The sequence below is a fragment of the Triticum dicoccoides genome, chromosome 7B (assembly GCF_002162155.2).
Source record: "Triticum dicoccoides isolate Atlit2015 ecotype Zavitan chromosome 7B, WEW_v2.0, whole genome shotgun sequence".
NCBI classification, from domain to species: Eukaryota; Viridiplantae; Streptophyta; class Magnoliopsida; order Poales; family Poaceae; genus Triticum; species Triticum dicoccoides.
Window position 1 is genome coordinate 693,907,855 of NC_041393.1, and position 21,431 is coordinate 693,929,285.

Here is a 21,431-nt window from a genome sequence, read left to right on the forward strand (position 1 = left end):
GCTGAGATTCAAAAAATAGGGTATTTTGCCCCTGAAAATTGGTGTTTTATCTTTTTGGCCCACCCAAACATCCCCGTCTAGCTCTGCCACTACTCTCAGCCCACCAGGGATCATACCCTAGGTTTGCTTGTATATATCATAAAGGTAGTAGAATATTCTTTCAATGGGCAACAACGTTTCTGTCGATAGCGAGGTGCATATGGTGTCCTCGGATTCTCGGGGTTGCCCACAAGGGTGGGGTGTGCATACATGCGTTTATAGAGGTGAGTGTGAGTGTTTACATATGTACAAAAATTTCTCAAGAAAAGAACTCCCGATCTAAAGGCTACAACTGTGATATCTATGCAAGTCAATAATTATGCCATCCAATCCTTAATAAATGACATTTTAGAGATATGCAAACATTTTTTGTAAGAAACTAATAAATACTTATTTAAAAAAATATCATTATCTTTATAATGCATGTATTATCTTTTCAGATTTGTAAATATTCTCTTACTTCAACGAATATCTATTTTGAAATACACTGATATCTGGTATGTACTATACATCATAATCAAAATATATTTTTATGTATAATACAAGTGAGTTGAGTTCATATTTTTTTAAGAATAGCCTGGACATTTTTGTTTAATAAAGATGACTAAATCATTTCAAAATGTGGTACAAATTTTAAGTAACGGATATAATATGCTCCTGACTTATAAAGCAAGATCTAGAAATTTCTGGAAGTAGTTTTTATAATCTTCCATTTTAAAATTATTGTATATGTATTCACAAAAAAATCATACGTGTATTTTAAAATAAAAATAAGTGTATTAACGGCCACATCACTGGGAGCTCCTTAGCGAATATCTATTTTGAAATATACTGGTAAAAAAAGTTCATCAAGTTTTAAGAAAATTTCACAAAATTGAAAAAAAATCATCAATTTTGAAAAATGTTCATCAAGTTTCAAGAAACGTTCAAAAAATGAAAAAAAATCATCAATTTTTTTTAAAAAAAAACCTCTAATCTTGAAAATAAGTTCACCGTTTTTTCAAAAAAGTTTATGTATTTTTTAAAGTTCATAATGTATGAAAAGTTTATCAATTTTAAAAAAATCCCATCAATTTTTTTTAAAAATCACAAATTTGAAGAAAAGTTACAGATTTTGGAAAAAGGTTCATTGATATTGAAGAAAAAGTTCATCAAACCAATAAGAAGAAAAATGAAAAAAAGGAAAAGAAAAGCAGAAAGAAGAAAGGACAGAAAAAGATGATAGAAATCACTATAGGGAGGTAGCTGGTTGGTTCTTGCACCGGGCATTAAACCAGGAAGTCGCTGGTTTGAATACCAGCACGCGTGACACCTTTTTGCGTTTTAAAAAGATAAAAGGTAGATGTGCCGGCCCAGTGCGGAGGGGGGGTATACGCTCGTTGGCAAACTCAACTGTAGCGGGAGCCTTAACCGATGTATAGGATTTGGGGAGCTCGTATGCAGCGCTTCAAGCGCCTGTTTGTGGAAGAAGCGCTCATGTAGCCAAAAAATTGGGCCGGCCCAATGCTGCATCGCTCGCTCGACACTTCCTTCCTTCACTCATTCTGTGGACTGGTCGCGGTTGACCGGTCAATCATTGAATTTTGAAAAAAAAATCATGAATTCAAAAAAGTTCATGGATTCTGAAAAAGTTCACAAACTTTAAAAATGTTTATCAATTTTTAAAAAAGTACATCAAATTTGAAACAAGCTCATCAATTCTGACAAAAAAGTTCATCAATTTTGAAAAAAAAATACACATTTGAGAAAAAAGATCATCATAATTGAAGAATCGTTCATCAATTTTTTAAAAATATTCATCGAATTGGGCGCTGCGCAAGGGATGTGCCACCTGCAGCAGCCGCTTGATGGGCCGGCCCACGATCGCCCAAGGTGCAACGCGAAAAAAGAACGACAGAAAATACATCGCAACTGGTATTCGATCCCGCGCCCTAGCGCTTCCACACGGAGAGGCCACCCACTGGACCAGCTAACTGCTTCCATACGCGAAATTTCTTGCACATTACACTCTAGCATTTATATTTTCTAATTATTTGAAAACATGTCACATATTATAGATAAAGTTCATGGGCATGCAAAAAAAGTTCACCAAATCGAAAAAGTTCATGTATTAAAAAGAGTTTACAAATTCAGAAGAAGTTCATTGATTTTCAAAATAGTTCATCGTGTTTGAAAAAGTTCATTGAATTTGGAAAAGTTCATCTTAATTGGAAAAAGTTCATTGATTTTGAAAAAAGTTCATCTATTTTGAAATAAAATTTATCGATTTTCAAAAAAAGTTCATCAATTTTGAAAAAAGTTCATTGATTTTGAAAAAAAGTTCATTGATTTTGGAAAAGTTCATCGACTTTGAAAAAAAGTTCATCAATTTTCAAAAAAAATCATCAATTTTGAGAAAAAGTTCAAATTTTTTAAAAGGTTCGTCAAATTTGAAAAATAAAATTCCTCGATTTTGAAAAAGGTCGTAAAATTCAGATCATGGATTCAGAAAGAAGTTCATCTATTTGAAGAAAACAGTTACAAATTTGGAAAAAGAAAGTAGAAAAGGGTAGAGAGAGAAAAAAGGAAAAAAGAGAAATAAGAAATAGTTGAAAAGCATGTATCACAACTCCTGCGGTGGTTGAGTTGGTTCGCATCTACTCCCTCCGTCCGGGAATACTTGTCATCAAAATGAATAAAAAGGGATATATATAGATATATTTTAGTTCTAGATACATCTTTTTTTATCCATTTTGATGACAAGTATTTTCGAATGGAGGGAGTATATGATGACCCGAGACGCGGGTTCGAGCCACGGATGGCGCGCCCTTTTTTGCAGTCAATCTCTTGTGTTTAGAAAACAGGGGAAGAAGACACAATATGTGCTGGCCCACGGTAGCTGCTGCAGGCGCCGATTAGCGAAAACAGTACAAACCGGGGCCTGCAGCGCCGAATAGGAAATGCCATCCATATCTCACACTCGCGCCAATCCATGGCAGCCGCACAACTTGTGTGTTGTCATCACCGTGATACGGTCACCGCCGCTGTAGGGCCAAGAGTCGGTGTCCTAAATGTCGGGTGATTATCGCTATCCAACGGACTAGATCAGATCGGGTCGGTCGCTACCATTTACGAGCAGGCGTCGTGCAAGTAGCAAACGCCATAGTTATCCCATCGGGTTTTCTTAACACAGTACAGATGCGGGGTTCATATATACACGTATACGCCCATCCTTATAAACACACACATAGTCCCTACCCCTCTGAGCATTTTTCGAGAGACTGGGTCGACATATCATCTTAAGATTGACGAAGTCATCACACGCACCTCGTAGTCGACGTGAATGTCTCCTCCCACTGAACGCGCATCGCCGACAATTCTAAAATAAATTCATGAATAATGCAAGCACAAGGACTTGAACCCTAATGGACTAGGATACCACTGTCCCCCTAAGCATCCAACCACACATTGGTTCGCTCGTCATCCCATCGTTGTTGCATAGCCAATGGTGATGGCCAGTTGGCTATAGCTACCATAAAGTGTTGCCATGAGCCATCCCGTGGCTGCTGCCCCGACATCTAGCCTCACGTGCCGCCAGACCAAGAGAAGCTATCGTTGCACACCTACGGAGATCGCCATCAGCAGATAAGGGCATCTACAATGGTTGATAAGATAGTCTTATCTTAAGTCTTGCATGTAAATTAGAGATGACAAAAAAAATATCTACAATGGATCATCTCTTAGCCTTACCTTCAATAACTAGTTATTCCTAAAAATGTGGTGAGACATATTGTGCTAAGAGATCATATCTTGTATTCTCTTAAATAAGAGATAACGAGTCTTTTCTTATGAGTTCTCTCTCCTCCACTTCATCATTTATCCTACGAGACACTCCTAATATACCACCATTTTACATGCTCTAATGCAGTGAAACATGAAATGTGCACTGGATTAGCTAAGCAATACTTGAGCTGGCTAGTCAATTGATATCAATTGACTACATAGATTTTTCCAAAAACAACATACAACCAGCACAAAATGCGCCAAAAGTCTTATAAATGCATCAATCTGACTAAACAACACTTAGTTGACCATACATGATTAGATTTCTGGCACCGCCACTGACGCCGCCCACCCCAAAAGACAAAGGAGGAAGGACTTCTCCTTGACTTCCCTTCGTGGGCAAGCCCACTGTAGAGCCGCACTGCCTTGTCCACGACCACAACCATTACGTCTCATGTCACCTACATGTGATTTTTGAAAACCATAAATATTAAATTTTTAAAAATGTGCAAGCTTCTTGAAATATGTCAATATATGTTCTTTATAGTCATGAGTATTTGAAAATCTATTGTGCCCGTACTAAATCAACGACAACTACTCCCTTCGATTCTAAATATAAATTTTTTTAAAGATTTTAATATGGACTACATACAGATGTATATAGACATATTCTAGAGTCTAGATTCACTTATTTTGTTTCGTATGTAGTCTGCATTGAAATCTTTAAAAATACTTATATTTAGAATGAAGGGGATATCTTCTTTTAGAAAAAGGTTCATTTTACTATCCTGAAAAACTTGGTGGTTCACATAACCCCCTGATTTTTTTTCTCCTTTACCCCCCTCAACAATCTCATACTGGTCAAAATATGTCCTTGGCTAGTTTGCTGCAATCAGATGCTGAGGTGGACAAAGTCAAAGCGGTATTTGACCAGGGCCCACCCGTTAAAAAAAATCCACCTGTTAATTAAACTCCGTCTCTCTCTCTCTCCGCCGGCGCCACTCGTCGTGCACGCAGCGAACAGAACACCGCGACCCCGCTTCATCCCGAGCCCGCATCGCCGTGCAACGATCTCCATTGCTCGTCGTGCCCCAAAAAGCTTTGGAACGAATAGCCAAGGAGGAGCTCAAGCCACTGCCGAGCCATGCCGCCGGGATCCACCTGCACCCATCCCCGCCATCCTCTCTTCCTTCTCCCCTCTTCCTCCTCTCTACCTGGTCTCTCTTTTCTTCTTGTCCCCGCACCCTCTCGTTCCTGACTTCCCGTGCAGCCGCCATGGAATCCTTCGCACCGACGCCGGGAAAGACCGCATCGGAGCTCCACGACGCCAGGTCCTCGCGGCGCCCTGCTACGTCCCCGCGTCCTGATCCACGCCCCTGCGCTGCCCCTCGCCGGGATCTGGCGGGATCTAGCGAGTCCCGCCGCCGCCGTCCCGCATCGCACCGCAGCGGCCGGCTTCCCGCACGACCCGCTCGAGTTCCAGCACGCGTTGACCCCGTCCCCAGCCCCTCCCCAACCCATTCTACCACACAGGCATGCTAGCCATGAGCCCCTGATGCTGATGCACCTCCCCCTCTTCCCTGTGCCTTTAGTGCCCTGCCACCTAGCTTCCGACCGACGGCGCCGCCGCTGGCCTGGGCCATGCCGGAGACACCGGTTGCCCCCCTGGCTGGTTTAAGTTAATTGCTGACTAGGCTGACTTTTAACAGGTGGGCCCCTCTCTCACTGGTCAAATACTGCTTTGACCTTGTCCACGTCAGCGTTTGGTCGCGACATACCAGCCGAGGACATTTTTTGACTGGTATGGGATTGTCGAGGGGGATAAATGAGCAGAAAAAAAATCAGGGGGTTATGTGAACCAGCAAGTTTTTTCAGGGTAATAAAATGGACGATTTTCCTTTTTTTTACTTGTCAGCACAACTTCATCGGCTGGTTCTCACGCTTATGTGTATAATTGTGTCGGAATTTTCACAAGAAAAATTAGTTTTGTCGGAATGTTTGAATTAAGTTGTTATGTTGACACGTTAAACCTTGTAAAATTTGGTTGCTGACATATTTTCATATATAAGGAACGCAGAGGGACAAATTATAAAGTTTGCACTTAAAAACTTGGACACTTCTAGGAAGCCTTGCTGCCTGTGAGGTGCTCATCAATCTTAACATGGTCTTCATATAAAAATCATGTTTCAGTTGTAGCAATAATCTTGCTGCACGATTAGAGTGTAAAATGCAAGATACAAAATCCACGTTTGATTTCCGGCTCAGCTTCGCCGGTGAAACTGTAACATTCCTTGTCGTCAGACCACGGGCGTTTCAGTGCTACAATCCACAATACAACACGATGGACTCTGAACTTCGAGCTGAATTCAAAACAAAACGCGACGGTTTCAGAGAGGGAAGGAGCGGTAGCATCTCGGTTTCAGGCGGATTAGCATTGAAATCACAGGAAGTAATAAGAACAAGATTGCAAGCTGTAACCCATTCCAACCAGATCCACCACCAACATCGATGACACACCAAACCAAAACATTCACAAAACTGATCTAATCTAGAACTCCTGGGAAGCAGAGCCGATGTCGCCCTTGCCCTTGCCGGCCTTCTTGGGGAGCAGCGTGGTGTGGATGCTGGGCAGCACCTTGCCGACGGCGATGGTGACCGAACCCAGCAGCCGGCTCAGCTCCTCGTCGTTGCGCGCGGCCAGCTGGTTGTGGCGCGGCACGATCCGGTTCTTCTTGTTGTCCTGCGCTGCGTTTCCGGCGAGCTCCAGGGTCTGAATCAGAGGGAGAGCAAGAAACGATGAGATCGAGGACCACGAGGACCCGTGCATGGGGAACAGAGCAACTATTGTAGCTAGATAATTTTTTTATTCTATCTTTGATCTTAATTTCTACGAAATTACTTCCCATACGATGCATGATGGACGATTCAGGCACGATAGTTAATCCAGCGGCTGCGTTGCACCTACTCCTACGCATGGATGGCCTGATTTGCAATATCGTCCAGCAATCGTCCAACGGGTATCGTGTGCATAGCAGCACTCTAATTTCTAAACAAGCACAACAACCTCACTTTACTAGGGGAGTGGATGTACAATCCCACTAAGACTCATATAGTTCATTTAATAAAACATGTACCAAGCTAAGTCAATAACTATCTCCGGGTGCTACACCTACATACCATCCACCTTGTCGTTGAGTTGTGATCTCATTTATTTCTTCCTACCGCCTATCGCGCGCGTGTATATGCCTATATATATCGCTCACATCTGACAATGTTTCTACAAGCATCGCATCACCAGCACGGATAGTGGTAGACATGACATCCCCCCCACCCCACCCCCCACCCCCCTCATTATTTGTTGAATTCATGTTCTGAGGAAATATGCAACACGTGTTGTACGATGTACACATTAGATGTGGGAGGTGTTAGGAAAAGATCAGCTTGTAGGTAGTTGAATCCTAGCGATGCATTTAGTCTGCACCATCAGTATTTAATGAGGCCATGTACATCGACACAAATGATAGAATGGCACAGACCAGTGGCGGAGCTAGACAGGAAATGCTGCAGGGGCGAAAGGCAAATACAACATCTTGAGGGGGCCAAACACTATACTTTTTCTAATGAGGCACTTTTAAATATATTTTTCTTCAGAGATTTTGTCAAGGTTGGGGGGTGCCATGGCCCCTGTAGAAGTACATATAGCTCCGCCAGTGGCACAGACAAAAAGTTTGAAGTTGATCCCGAAGCCGCCGTTCTAGACTCTAGAGATTGCAACTGTGATATCTATGCAATTCAAGAACTATATCACCCAATCCTTAATATAACAACTTTCACATGTGTGTAAACATATTCTTTTAGAAACTCATAAATCTTAATTCAATATAAATAACTTTTATTGCATGTATATCTTTTTGGATTTTTATTCTTTTCATTAATGAATGTTTGTTTTGAAATAAATTGATATTTGTAAGATAAGCGCTCCGTCAATTTTTCATTAAGACAAGGAAAAAAGGAACTACTGAGACTACATGATGGTTGTCATAGCCAACCTATGCTGCTCAAGGTCCACTTTTACAAGAAACACACCATCAATCACGATGAGGAGGGAGGAGTTCTGAAAAATATGACGCTAACACATAGTACTCCCTCCATTTCTTTTTTAGCCTGCATATAAAATTTGGTCAAAGTCAACCTCTATAAAGTTTGATTAACTATATATTAAACAATATCAATATTCACAATATGAAATCCGTATTATTATATGCATTATGAAATGAATTTTCATACTATACAATTTTAGTATTGTAAATGTTGATACTTTTAATATAAATTTGTTCAAACTTTGCATAATTCGACTTCAAACAAATCCTATATGTTGATTAAAAAGAAACGGAGGGAGTACATGAGAATCTTGCTAAAAGTTGCACTTTATTGAGTCAAGGAGTTGAATGTGCCGGTTCCACCATTCCAGTAGGGAGTTGGTGAAAACTGACGTTCAATTTGTAATGAACGAAAGCTAGTCCGCAACTATGCCCCAAACGCCTCAAATAAAACGGCATCCACACACAAGGTGCGCGTAAGCTTCAAAGTTTGTGAGGCACAGGCTACACACCTCCTCAAGAGGCCAACCCTGGACATTCTGACGATCCATGGTAAGGGCTTTTCGATGTAGAAGGGGCCAAATAAAGAGCTTGCACTAGGGTTCGGTGCTTACCTCCCACGTCTTCTTTACCTCCACTTGGGTTCAGCTACCTTCTGGAAGAGTACATGGACTGGAGGGCCATCGTTGCGCACGGCCTCCCCGATACTCTTCAGTCACGCGTGGCGTGAAAGCAGAATTGTGGCCGAGGCCTTGAATAATGATCAGTGGGTTCTTGATCTTCAACATGGAAACGCAACGGAAATCGTTGCCGACATTCTGAGATTGTGGCGCTTGTTGCACAATACGGACATACATATCAACAAAAATGAGAGCGACAAAATCAGATTGATAGAGGGAAAGGAGGGTTGTTACTCTGCAAGCTCTGCCTACAAAATGCAGCTTCAGCAGACAATGCCGACCAGCTTTAAACCTCTGATCTGGAAGGTCTTGGCCCCTGGAAAAGTGAAGATGTTTATGTGGTTGTTGCACAACAACTAACTTTGGTGTAATGATCAGTTGCAGAGGAGAGGATGGCCCAATGGGTATTTTTGCCCGCTTTGTCTTTGAAACTTGGAAACTTCCATGCATCTCATATGGAGCTGCCCATCCTCTCGAGAGATTTGGCATGAGGTTGCAACCTTGACGGGATGTTGTGCTATGGCTCTGAGGGACAGACTGAATTTATCATCTTCAATAAAAGCAAGCCATCGTTCGTACAGCGGCGGCCGAGCACAAGAGAGGCATAGAGGTCATGATCATGATGATTGCATCGGAACTTTGGAAGGGAAGGAATGCAAGTGTTTTTAGAGCCAAGTTTCCTAGTGTCACATATGCAACATGGAGCAATGCTGGAGCCAAAGGCATAGAGGGCCCGCTTGGGGAGACGACTATGAGATGGCAAGCCAGGCATATTGTTTTCGCTCTCTTCTTTTCTTTGGCTATGTTTGGATCTATGGCTTAGAGTTAGTTTGAGTTAGTTTGGACTCAAATACCCTAAAGTATCCAAACAAGAGGCTAGTTTGAGCTAGCTGCTTCTAACCCATCAAAAAACTATCCCATCCAAGAGGTGCTAATTGGAGCTAGTTCTCCCAATGCATTTATTATCAATCTAACCCTGTCATCTAAACACCTCTTTAAGGTGAGTTAGTTCAGGATTAATCATGAGCTAGAAACTAACTCTAACCTCTATCTAAGCTAGAGTATCCAAATACGGTTAGTTCAGGGTTTCTCTCTGTATTAGTACCACCATGATCATTTGATCACCCTGTTTCCACATGCTTTCCACTAAATCAATGAAGCTAGTGATAACTGAAACTATTAAAAAGACGGGGAAACCAATCCTTCGAATTCCAACCTATAATCAAACCAGCCTATTTATTTATGAAATTATGTAAGTGGTTTTCATAATATTTTACTGAAAACTTGTGTGATGTACAATCTCTACCTAATAATAAGTGTGAATTTCATTTTTTACCCCATATTTATACATTTGTGACACTAATTACCCCTTCAAGTGAAAATTCGTCTACAATGCCCCTTTTAAAATTTTTGGACCCTCGTTTTTTGATGCGTGTCCATCAGGTAAGGTGTGAGGTGACGCCCTGTATCCAAAAACATGTGGACGGCCACAAGAAGTGGAACAGATAGACAAGAGAAGCTTGGACAAGATCGCCAATGATGCCCTCCGATCTTTACAATTTTTTTTACGAATCAATGACGCAACATGCCGATCCTATCGACCATAAACAAACAAAATGTAAAACTGGGGTAAAACCGTGTTAAAAGTCTTCAAAATCTGACATTTCGATAAAAGTTCCACTAAATAGAGTAATATGTGTCACAAATGTACAACTACAAGGTAAAAAATGGAATTCACTCGGTGTCTGGTCGTACGTCGTCACCAATTTTACAAAAAAGTCCCTCGGTTTCTGCAAAATCCACCCGCAGTCCCTATTAACGCAGTGCTTCGGGTAGTCCGTGCGTTTGATTACGTTCGATTTTCCGTCCCACCTTGCTCCCTTCAACTGATTACATGGGAGAGATCCTCGGCACGGAAACGAATTAACCCAAAGATTGAGAATCAGAGGTGAAAAAGAATCAGACATGAGAAATCAAAGGCGAAAAAGAAATAACTCAGAATGAAATGCGCGGGCAACTGGAGCATTGGTAACGGGTAAGGGCGCTGTCCCGGTCTTGCCGGGAGTTGGCGAGGAGGAGGGTTCCTGCAGCGGTCAGTTGACGCGTCCGTGGCGGGATCCGGCGGCGGCGCTCCAGATCTGCTGGTCTGTGAGACCATGACTATGGAACTGGAACGGGGCGCCGACGACTTGGCTTCACGTCAGCCTACATGCACGCACTCGATAGAAATTAGATCGAGATAAGGGAATTAGAGAGACACAGAGGTGTGAGAGGGGACGGGATCTGGTGGCTGTGCTCCACTGGAACGGGGCGCGAGGGGAGGGGACGGGATCTGGCGGCTGCGCTCTGCAACGGGGCGCGAGCGACTTCCTGCATGCAAAATCTTGCTGGCTGCGGGCGTTCAAGCAACATGCCGGTGTGCTCCCAAATCTCGGTGGAAGCACTGGGATGAGAAAAGAGAGATAGAGTGGAGCGAGAGAAGTAAGATGGGATGGAGATGCATCTCGATGTACAGCGGTGGGTGGAGGGAGGTACACGTGCCTGATGGATGGTACACGTGTCTTGCCTGATGGATGACTCCAACGTTGTATTTATCAGCCAGTTTGTACACGGTATTTTCTTGCGTTTAGGCTAAGCTTTAGTGGTGAAAAAACATGGGAAATGAAATATTATATTTCAAATAAAACAACCATCAATATAAAACTAAATAATCAGAATCATTAGAATTCAATTTTTTTGATAATTTTATAAAACATATTACATGAATTATTAAACTCTCGAGGAGTGTTTCCGGGTATCTTCAACGATGATCCTCAAACCGTCCGCAATCGTCCGGACCGTGTGGTCCAGTTCGGACGTATCTTGCCATCCGCGTGCCTGTATCGATCCACCGACCGGTTTGGACCTAATTTTTCCCGCAATCCGTAAACAAATCGGAGGGGCTTTGCGTGCGCCCAAACTACCGCCACGCTCGATTCTAACTGTCCTGGCCCACCCAAAAACCCCTCCCTCGCCCGTGTCCCTCCCCGCTCAAAGCCGTCAACGCAGCTCCGGAGAACCAGTGCCACATTCATGCCACCTCAGAGCGACGCCACCTCTCACTGGCGCTTCGGCATTGGAGCGACGTTGGCCGAGAGCGCCGCTCGTGCCGTTTCCCGGTGCACGCGACTCCTCCACGTTCAAATTACAGGCCGTCATTCCGCGTCCCTATATTAAACAGGCGTGGTTGTCGAGGAACCTACTTCGGCGTTGCTCGTTCGTTCGTCTGCCGCCCACTATTAACCACCACATCGCTTGCCCTGCCATCCATCGGCTATTTAAACTACAGCCTCGGTCATAGCCGCATCTATCCTCCTCATCTTCGCAACATGCCATCCATGGTGTCCTCGAGCTCCAAAGCCATTTGGGACATCCTTTTGTCCGAGCAAAAGACGAAGATTGCCGGCAGACGGAGGCCAGCGGTACAAACGTCCCAACGGAGGACATGGTTGATGATGAGTCGACGTCACCCTCCTCGCCGGTCCATGTCGGTATCACCATGGGCTAGGATCGTGCTCACTACAGCGAAATGGTGTTGGCCGAGTGGGAGGCCTTGATTCGGTAGGCGCAGGCCGACCATGAGTACAACTTCCGCTTCCTCATCAAACATGGAACAACTTGTCGCCGGCACAACAACCGTGTCGTACGATGACCAGGCTGAGCAGGAGGCGCTGGTCGACTCCTGTCGTAAAAGTAAAGGTTAAGTCCTTTCAGTTCCTATACAAATTCAGTTCGTGCACTAAAATTCATTTTCTGTACTAAAACAGGGTATATCTCAAGATTCAATTTCTGAACTATAGGAGGTTTGTGGACCAGCTGAATTTTTAAACTTAAAAGAGATCAAAAGTGAAGGTTCAATCTTTTCAGTTAAACAGAGATCCAATATACAGTCCTTTCCGTTCAATAAAGATCAAATGTTCAGTTTTCGCTAACATATTAAATCTACATGCAAGCCTTGTTTAAATAGAAGACATGTGGAATCTTCAACTTGCGCTTTTGTAGGCAAAGATCATCTTTGTTTGGGCCGTAGCTACAAATACTCAAATTATAGACCATTTTTTGTAAATTAAGAGTGTGTCGTATTTTTTTCTCCCGTTGCAACGCACGGGCCAACTCCGCCTATGTTGTCTCAACATAGCCGGTCCCAAGCCCGGGTAAAGGAGGAGGGTTGTGATAGGCTTGGCGAGCCAACGTAAAAACTCAGCCACTCTTATGGAGATGAAACCCAAAAGATTTTCGTTGGGGCGTAACCCTCTCAGCGACGCGCCACATCGGAACCCGGGTGTGGTGGAAAATGGGCAAGGGCTGGGCCGTCACCCCCCAGGTGGCGCGTCGTATCTTGATCCGGATACGGTGGCAAGTGAGCGAGGATCGGGTCGTCGCATCCTTAGTGGCGTGCTACATCGGCGCCCGGATGTAGTGGAAAATGAGCAAGGGTCTTCGCATTTGACTCGACGAGTGCGAAGGGTAAGGAAGCTAGCCGAGCCTAGGAGGATTCGCTTAGGTAGCTGGAACGTAGGGTCTCTGACAGGGAAGCTTCGGGAGCTAGTTGATGCAGGTGAGGAGAGGTGTTGATATCCTTTGCGTCCAAGAAACCAAATGGAGAAGACAGAAGGCGAAGGAGGTGGAGGATATCGGCTTCAAGCTATGGTACACGGGGACGGCTGCAAACAGAAATGGCGTAGGCATCTTGATCAACAAGAGCCTCAAGTATGGAGTGGTAGACGTCAAGAGACGTGGGGACCGGATTATCCTGGTCAAGCTGGTAGTTGAGGACTTGGTTCTCAATGTTATCAGCGCGTATGCGCCGCAAGTAGGCCACAATGAGAACACCAAGAGGGAGTTCTGGGAAGGCCTGGAAGACATGGTTAGGAGTGTACCGATTGGTGAGAAGCTCTTCATAGGAGGAGACCTCAATGGCCACGTGGGTACATCTAACACAAGTTTTGAAGGAGCGCATGGGGGCTTTGGCTATGGCATCAGGAATCAATAAGGAGAAGATGTCTTAACCTTTGCCCTAGCCTACAACATGATTGTAGCCAACACCCTTTTTAGAAAGAGAGAATCACATCTGGTGACTTTTAGTAGTGGCCAACACTCTAGCCAGATTGATTTCATCCTCTCGAGAAGGGAAGATAGGCGTGCGTGCCTAGACTATAAGGTGATACCTGGAGAGAGTGTTGTACCCCAGCATAAGCTGGTGCTTGCTGACTTCTGCTTTCGGATTCGTGTCCAGCGGGATAAGCGGGCTAAAGTCGCTAGAACGAAGTGGTGGAAACTCAAGGGGGAGGTAGCTCAGGCGTTCAAGGAGAGGGTCATTAAGGAGGGCCCTTGGGAGGAAGGAGGGGATGCGGACAATGTGTGGATGAAGATGGCGACTTGCATTCGTAAGGTGGCCTCAGAGGAGTTTGGAGTGTCCAGGGGAAGGAGAAGCGAAGATAAGGATACCTGGTAGTGGAATGATGATGTCCAGAAGGCGATTAAAGAGAAGAAAGATTGCTTCAGACGCCTATACCTGGATAGGAGTGCACACAACATAGAGGAGTACAAGATGGCGAAGAAGGCCGCAAAGCGAGCTGTTGGTGAAGCAAGGGGTCGGGCGTATGAGGACCTCTACCAACGGTTAGGCACGAAGGAAGGCGAAAGGGACATCTATAAGATGGCCAAGATTCGAGAGAGGAAGACGAGGGATATTGGCCAAGTCAAATGCATCAAGGACGGAGCAGGCCAACTCTTGGTGAAGGACGAGGAGATTAAGCATAGATGGCGGGAGTACTTCGACAAGCTGTTCAATGGGGAGAATGAAAGCTCTACCATTGAACTGGACGACTCTTTTGATGAGACCAGCATGCGCTTTGTGCGTCGAATCCAGGAGTCTGAGGTCAAGGAGGCTTTAAAAATAATGAAGGGAGGCAAGGCGATGGGCCCGGATTGTATCCCCATTGAGGTGTGGAAAGGTCTCGGGGACATAGCGATAGCATGGCTAACCAAGCTTTTCAACCTCATTTTCCGGGCAAACAAGATGCTAGAAGAATGGAGACGGAGTATATTAGTACCAATCTTCAAGAACAAGGGGGATGTTCAGAGTTGTACTAATTACCGTGGAATTAAGCTGATGAGCCATACAATGAAGCTATGGGAGAGAGTCATTGAGCACCGCTTAAGAAGAATGACAAGCGTGACCAAAAACCAGTTTGGTTTCATGCCTGGGAGGTCGACCATGGAAGCCATTTTCTTGGTACGACAGCTTATGGAGAGATATAGGCAGCAAAAGAAGGACTTGCATATGGTTTTCATTGACTTGGAGAAGGCCTATGATAAGATACCGCGGAATGTCATGTGATGGGCCTTGGAGAAACACAAAGTCCCAGCAAAGTACATTACCCTCATCAAGGACATGTACGATAATGTTGTGACAAGTGTTCGAACAAGTGATGTCGACACTGATGACTTCCCGATTAAGATAGGACTGCATCAGGGGTCAGCTTTGAGCCCTTATCTTTTTGCATTGGTGATGGATGAGGTCACAAGGGATATACAAGGAGATATCCCATGGTGTATACTCTTTGCGGATGATGTGGTGCTAGTTGACGATAGTCGGGCGGGGGTAAATAGGAAGTTAGAGTTATGGAGACAAACCTTGGAATCGAAAGGGTTTAGGCTTAGTAGGACTAAAACCGAGTACATGATGTGCGGTTTCAGTACTACTAGGTGTGAGGAGGAGGAGGTTAGCCTTGATGGTCAGGTGGTACCTCAGAAGGACACCTTTCGGTATTTGGGGTCAATGCTGCAGGAGGATGGGGGTATTGATGAAGATGTGAACCATCGGATCAAAACCGGATGGATGAAGTGGCGCCAAGCTTCTGGCATTCTCTGTGACAAGAGAGTGCCACAAAAGTTAAAAGGCAAGTTCTACAGGACGGCGGTTCGACCCGCAATGTTGTATGGCGCTGAGTGTTGGCCGACTAAAAGGCGACATGTTCAACAGTTAGGTGTAGCGGAGATGCGTATGTTGAGATGGATGTGTGGCCATACGAGGAAGGATCGAGTCCGGAATGATGATATACGAGATAGAGTTGGGGTAGCATCAATTGAAGAGAACCTTGTCCAACATAATCTGAGATGGTTTGGGCATATCCAGCGCAGGCCTCCAGAAGCTCCAGTGCATAGCGGATAGCTAAAGCGTGCGGAGAATGTCAAGAGAGGGCGAGGTAGACCGAATTTGACATGGGAGGAGTCCGTTAAGAGAGACCTGAAGGATTGGGGTATCACCGAAGAGCTAGCTATGGACAGGAGTGCATGAAAGCTTGCTATCCATGTGCCAGAGCCATAAGTTGGTTGCGAGATCTTATGGGCTTCACCTCTAACCTACCCCAACTTGCTTGGGACTAAAGGCTTTGTTATTGTTGTTGTTGTTGTAACGCACGGGCCATTTTGCTAGTTTAATTAAATAGAAATAAGTGTCTTAATGGTTGCATCAGTAGTCGGGCAATGTGGATCGTGCTTCTCCCTCGCCAAAATTTTTTTTTTGTGGATCGTGCTTGAGTTCCGACGGGGCCGATCAGACTAGAGTGACGGCAGTACGCCATCCATCACTGCACGTCACGCACAACCGATGGAGATGGCCGACCACCTACAGCTGCACCAACGAGAGTGTCGCCTCCCCACCATCGGCCCTCCCGTGCTGCCACGAGTCGAAGACCCGGACACGCGTAGTGGCCGCCTCAGTGCTACAGCTACAGCGAGATGGACTCTGAACCTCGAACTGGGTTCAGACTGAAACAACACGGCATGATTTACCATCAACGAACGCATCCTGTTTTAGTCCCCGTTAGGCATCAAACTACGGTTTCATGAAGATTAGCACTGACAAATCACAGGCAGTAACAACGAGAACCAGATTGCGAGCGGCAATCCATCCCAACCAGATCCACCACCCAACATCGATGACGCACCAAACCCAAACATTCACAAGAAAACTAATCTAATCTAGAACTCCTGGGAAGCGGAGCCGATGTCGCCCTTGCCCTTGCCGGCCTTCTTGGGGAGGAGCGTGCTGTGGATGCTGGGCAGCACCCCGCCGGCGGCGATGGTGACCGAGCCCAGCAGCTTGCTCAGCTCCTCGTCGTTGCGCACCGCCAGCTGGATGTGGCGCGGCACGATCCGGTTCTTCTTGTTGTCCCGCGCCGCGTTCCCGGCCAGCTCCAGGGTCTGATTCAGAGAGGAAGGAAGAAAGAAACGCTGAGATCTGATCTAGCAAGCAAGCGCGCGGCGTGGGGAACAGAGTTACAGAGTGACAGGACATGGGAAAGGAGAAGCCAGAGAGGGGACGCGTACCTCGGCGGCGAGGTACTCGAGGACGGCGGCGAGGTAGACGGGGGCGCCGGCGCCGACGCGCTGCGCGTACTTGCCGACCTTGAGGTACCGGGCGACGCGGCCGACGGGGAACTGCAGGCCGGCCTTGGAAGACCGGGACACGGACTTGGCGCTGGCCGCGGGCTTCGCCTTGCCCCTCCCGCTGCCGGCAATCGCCATCTTCTGGGTCTGGGCGGAGAGTGGACGCGCTGGTGCTGTGGTCGCCGGAGCGGAGAGATTGGAGAGATTGAGGGGAGCGCAGGGTGTTTGAGATGGTGGAGAGGCTGGGGCGGTGGCGTGTTATAAAGAGAAGGGGAGCCGGCGCGTGATTGGTTGGGAGGGCGAGGCCGCGGATCGGTGACGTGGAGGACGGGAGCGAAAACATTTGTTTGGGTTTGGCGCGGGTTGGCCGTTTGGGATGACGGAAGTTTTTGGAGAACTGGCTAAAGGAGGGAAATCGTTCGTCCGATCCTGGCCGTTCGACGGACAAGTCTCCTGCCGTCCGTTTTCAGAGCCGATGCATCCAGCGGCCAGGGACATGGGTGTAGGCTGATCCCAGAATAATCCACCGATAAATTTGGACAAGCATCCCCTGCCCATGCAAGATGTGGCCATCTACTAGTTCACTTGATTTGGTTCCAAGTTATTTAGTCTCGACAAGGTTTTCTCCAAACTCTAGATCAGTTTCAAGTTCTTTTTTTTTTGTAGGGGAGACCAGTTTCGAGTTTCATTGAGTGAAAAGTGGTTCACTCATGCCAGGTCTGCTACGAGGAGAAGAAGCGGTTCTTCGGTGCGGACTCCCTTTTTGTTTTCTCGCACTACCAACCATGTAGCCAAGGCAACTCCAGTTGCTGATGGTGATGTACAACCAAACATCACGGGGTAATGATGCAGCGTAGATGCAACGCTGGACCAACAAGTGTTATAAGGTAATCATTTCCTAATGCCTCCCAAATCTAACTACCATTTTTGTGTGAGTGTGCGCAGTGTGGCCCAATATATGTTCTGTATTTTCCTAAAACATGACTTCCTAATAAAATAAAAAGGAGTGGAATTGTCTTAGGTACTATCCATCATGACCAGCTAACTCGAAGATAACTTATGTTGGTGCACCGGATGGGTATATTTCTTTATCCGCTTCTTGCTATGCAATCACTATGAACCACAGTTGATGGGAACCATATATATGCACGGACACTTGATGGGTAGGTCAACAAAAAATAAATGCCATTACAACTCATCGATGAGGTGGGTGGCGACTAGTCATTGGTTTGTTGTACTTTTTGTTTATGTTTGCTTGAGTTTGTACAACAACTTTTTCAACCAAGTGAACTTCTTGAACTTGGTTGATAGTAACACTAGTACAAATATGATCATCATACACGGTTAAACAATCTAGCACACATGCAAATGTGATTAATCATGCATCGCCTTTGATGTTGTGTGAAAGATATTGTCAGGAAGTTTTTTTCCTGTACATCAGGCGCTCTCACGTTACAAAACAACACCTACTTGCATGAAACTCATATGCATGCAACAATATCCCACCCGCTTTCATGAAGCCCATATGCAATCATTTGTATCCGAGCCCACCTATTGCACGATTGAGCCAACACATAACTAGAATCGGCAGACTCTCTGCTCGAAGCAAACTTGTCCCACGTAGGTGAGCCAAGGGTGAGCGAACCAACATATAAGAGCATCTACAGTCGGGCCCTTATATTACCCCTATATATCCAGGCGGAGGCACGGTCAGTGGTCGGTCAAGAAATAACGACCCAACCAGCCCCTCAAACCGTCCCTATACGTCTGGACTAACTGGCGCCCCGCATATCCAGCCCTTACTTGGGGCGGATATGGGGAGTCCCGGGCGCGTCCACCATGTCAGACCTGACATACCGAGCATGCCCAAAATTCCATCAAATCTCCCCCGATTTAGCCAGCATGCCCTTTTCCTTTCCTCTCTTCTCCCTCGTCCGTGCTGGCCCTCCCCTAGTTCTGCAGCCACCCTAGCTCCGGCATAGTCCCGACCCCATGGCGCCGCCACCAGCACCACAAAACTCCTACCCGTCATTCTCCCACCCCGGACATGGTTGCTTCCTGAGGGAGTCCTGGACTAGGGGGTGTCCGGATAGCCGGACTATCATCATCGGCCGGACTCCAAGACTATGAAGATACAAGATTGAAGACTTCGTCCCGTGTCCGGATGGGACTTTCCTTGGCGTGGAAGGCAAGCTTGGGGATACGGATATGTAGATCTCCTATCATTGTAACCGACTCTTTGTAACCCTAGCCCTCTCCGGTGTCTATATAAACCGGAGGGTTTAGTCCGTAGGACACACAACCATTACAACAATCATACCATAGGCTAGCTTCTAGGGTTTAGCCTCCTTGATCTCGTGGTAGATCCACTCTTGTACTACCCATATCATCAATATCAATCAAGCAGGAGTAGGGTTTTACCTCCATTGAGAGGGCCCGAACCTGGGTAAAAACATCGTGTCCCTTGTCTCCTGTTACCATCTGCCTAGACGCACAGTTCGGGACCCCCTACCCGAGATCCGTCGATTTTGACACCGACACCACCCTAGACGTCGTCATGGTACGTGCTGATGAGGTCACCTGCTACAGGTAGGGTCAACGACCTGTCATATGGGGTCCACCTATGGCCCCACACCATCATTGGTAGGTCTCGGGACCATGGTCGCATTCCGATGCGTATAACAGGAGGTCCACTCGGACACCTTGACGTCACACAACAATCAGTCTTCATTCGGCACAACCACCGTCACACGGACAAGGGAGGTGAAAGGACGACGTGGGAGCTGCAACGGTCGAGGAATCTTAAGTCGTTCTTAAAGTAGAGTCATAGCTACTGAGGGAGTCCTGGACTAGGGGGTGTCCGGATAGCCGGACTATCATCATCGGCCGGACTCCAAGACTATGAAGATACAAGATTGAAGACTTCGTCCCGTGTCCGGATGGGACTTTCCTTGGCGTGGAAGGCAAGCTTGGTGATACGGATATGTAGATCTCCTACCATTGTAACCGACTCTGTGTAACCCTAGCCCTCTCCGGTGTCTATATAAACCGGACGGTTTAGTCCGTAGGACACACAACCATTACAACAATCATACCATAGGCTAGCTTCTAGGGTTTAGCCTCGATCTCGTGGTAGATCCACTCTTGTACTACCCATATCATCAATATCAATCAAGCAGGAGTAGGGTTTTACCTCCATCGAGAGGGCCCGAACCTGGGTAAAAACATCGTGTCCCTTGTCTCCTGTTACCATCCGCCTAGACGCACAGTTCGGGACCCCCTACCCGAGATCCGTCGTTTTTGACACCGACATTGGTGCTTTCATTGAGAGTTCCTCTGTGTCGTCACCGATAGGCTTGATGGCTTCTTCAATCAACAACAACGCCGTCCAGGGTGAGACTTTCCTCCCCGGACATATCTTCGTGTTCGGCAGCTTTGCACTGCGGGCCAATTCACTTGGCCATCTGGAGCAGATCGAAAGCTACGCCCCTGGCCATCAGGTCAGGTTTGGAAGCCTAAACTTCACGGCTAACATCCGCGGAGACTTGATCTTCGATGGAGTCGAGCCACAGCCGAGCGTGCCACACTGTCACGATGGGCATGATCTAGCTCTGCCGCCGGACAGTACCCTGGAGGCCGCACACGAGTCCGCTCTGACCCATAGTTCGGAGCCGACCACGCAGATCGAGGACAGGTGGCTGGACACCGCCTCGGGGGCTGCGACTTCTACGGCGATAGAGCCGAATACCGACCTTGTCCCTCGCAAAGCTTGTGACTCCGAGGTGCCGGACTCCTTGCCGGACTCCGAGCCTCCGGCGCCCCTGCCAATCGAATCCGATTGGGCGCCGATCATGGAGTTCACCGCTATGGACAACTTTCAGCACTCACCCTTGGGCGACATCCTGAATTCGCTAAATTATCTCTCGTTATCAGGAGAGCCCTGGCCGGACTGCGGTCAGGATGGTTGGGATGCGGACGACGAAGAAATTCGAAGCCCACCCACCACCCACTTTATAGCCACTGTCGACGATCTAACCGACATGCTAGACTACGACTCCGAAGACATCGACGGTATGGACGACGACGCCGGAGACGATCAAGAACCAGTGCCTACGGGGCATTGGAAGGCCACCTCAACTCATGATGTATGCATGGTGGACACTCCGAAGGGGAGCGATAACGAGGAACAACGGGACACGGCGAAGGATAATTCATCCGAAAAACAACCAAAACGGCGACGCAAGCGCCGCCCCAAGTCCCGCCTCGATGACAACAGTACCCATAGTGACCCAGCCATAGAGCAGGGCAAACCAATAGGCGACGAGCACGCAACCAAGCAGCCATCAGAACAGGATGAACCGGATGACCAGCTCATCCTCGGCGAAAATAACAGTCCAGACGATCTCACGCCGGA

The 21,431-nt window shown here is 46.6% G+C and overlaps 1 protein-coding gene across 1 annotated transcript; it reads right to left on the bottom strand.

The window, feature by feature from the left end:
• Positions 1–16,451: 16,451 nt before the first annotated feature.
• Positions 16,452–17,248, bottom strand: LOC119340754 (probable histone H2AXb). Its single transcript, XM_037612678.1, has 2 exons — positions 16,958–17,248; positions 16,452–16,831 (listed from the first exon to the last, which is right to left on the bottom strand). Exons 1-2 carry the CDS (start codon positions 17,153–17,155, stop codon positions 16,610–16,612), a joined length of 420 nt encoding a protein of 139 aa, XP_037468575.1. The 5' UTR covers positions 17,156–17,248; the 3' UTR covers positions 16,452–16,609.
• Positions 17,249–21,431: the final 4,183 nt, after the last annotated feature.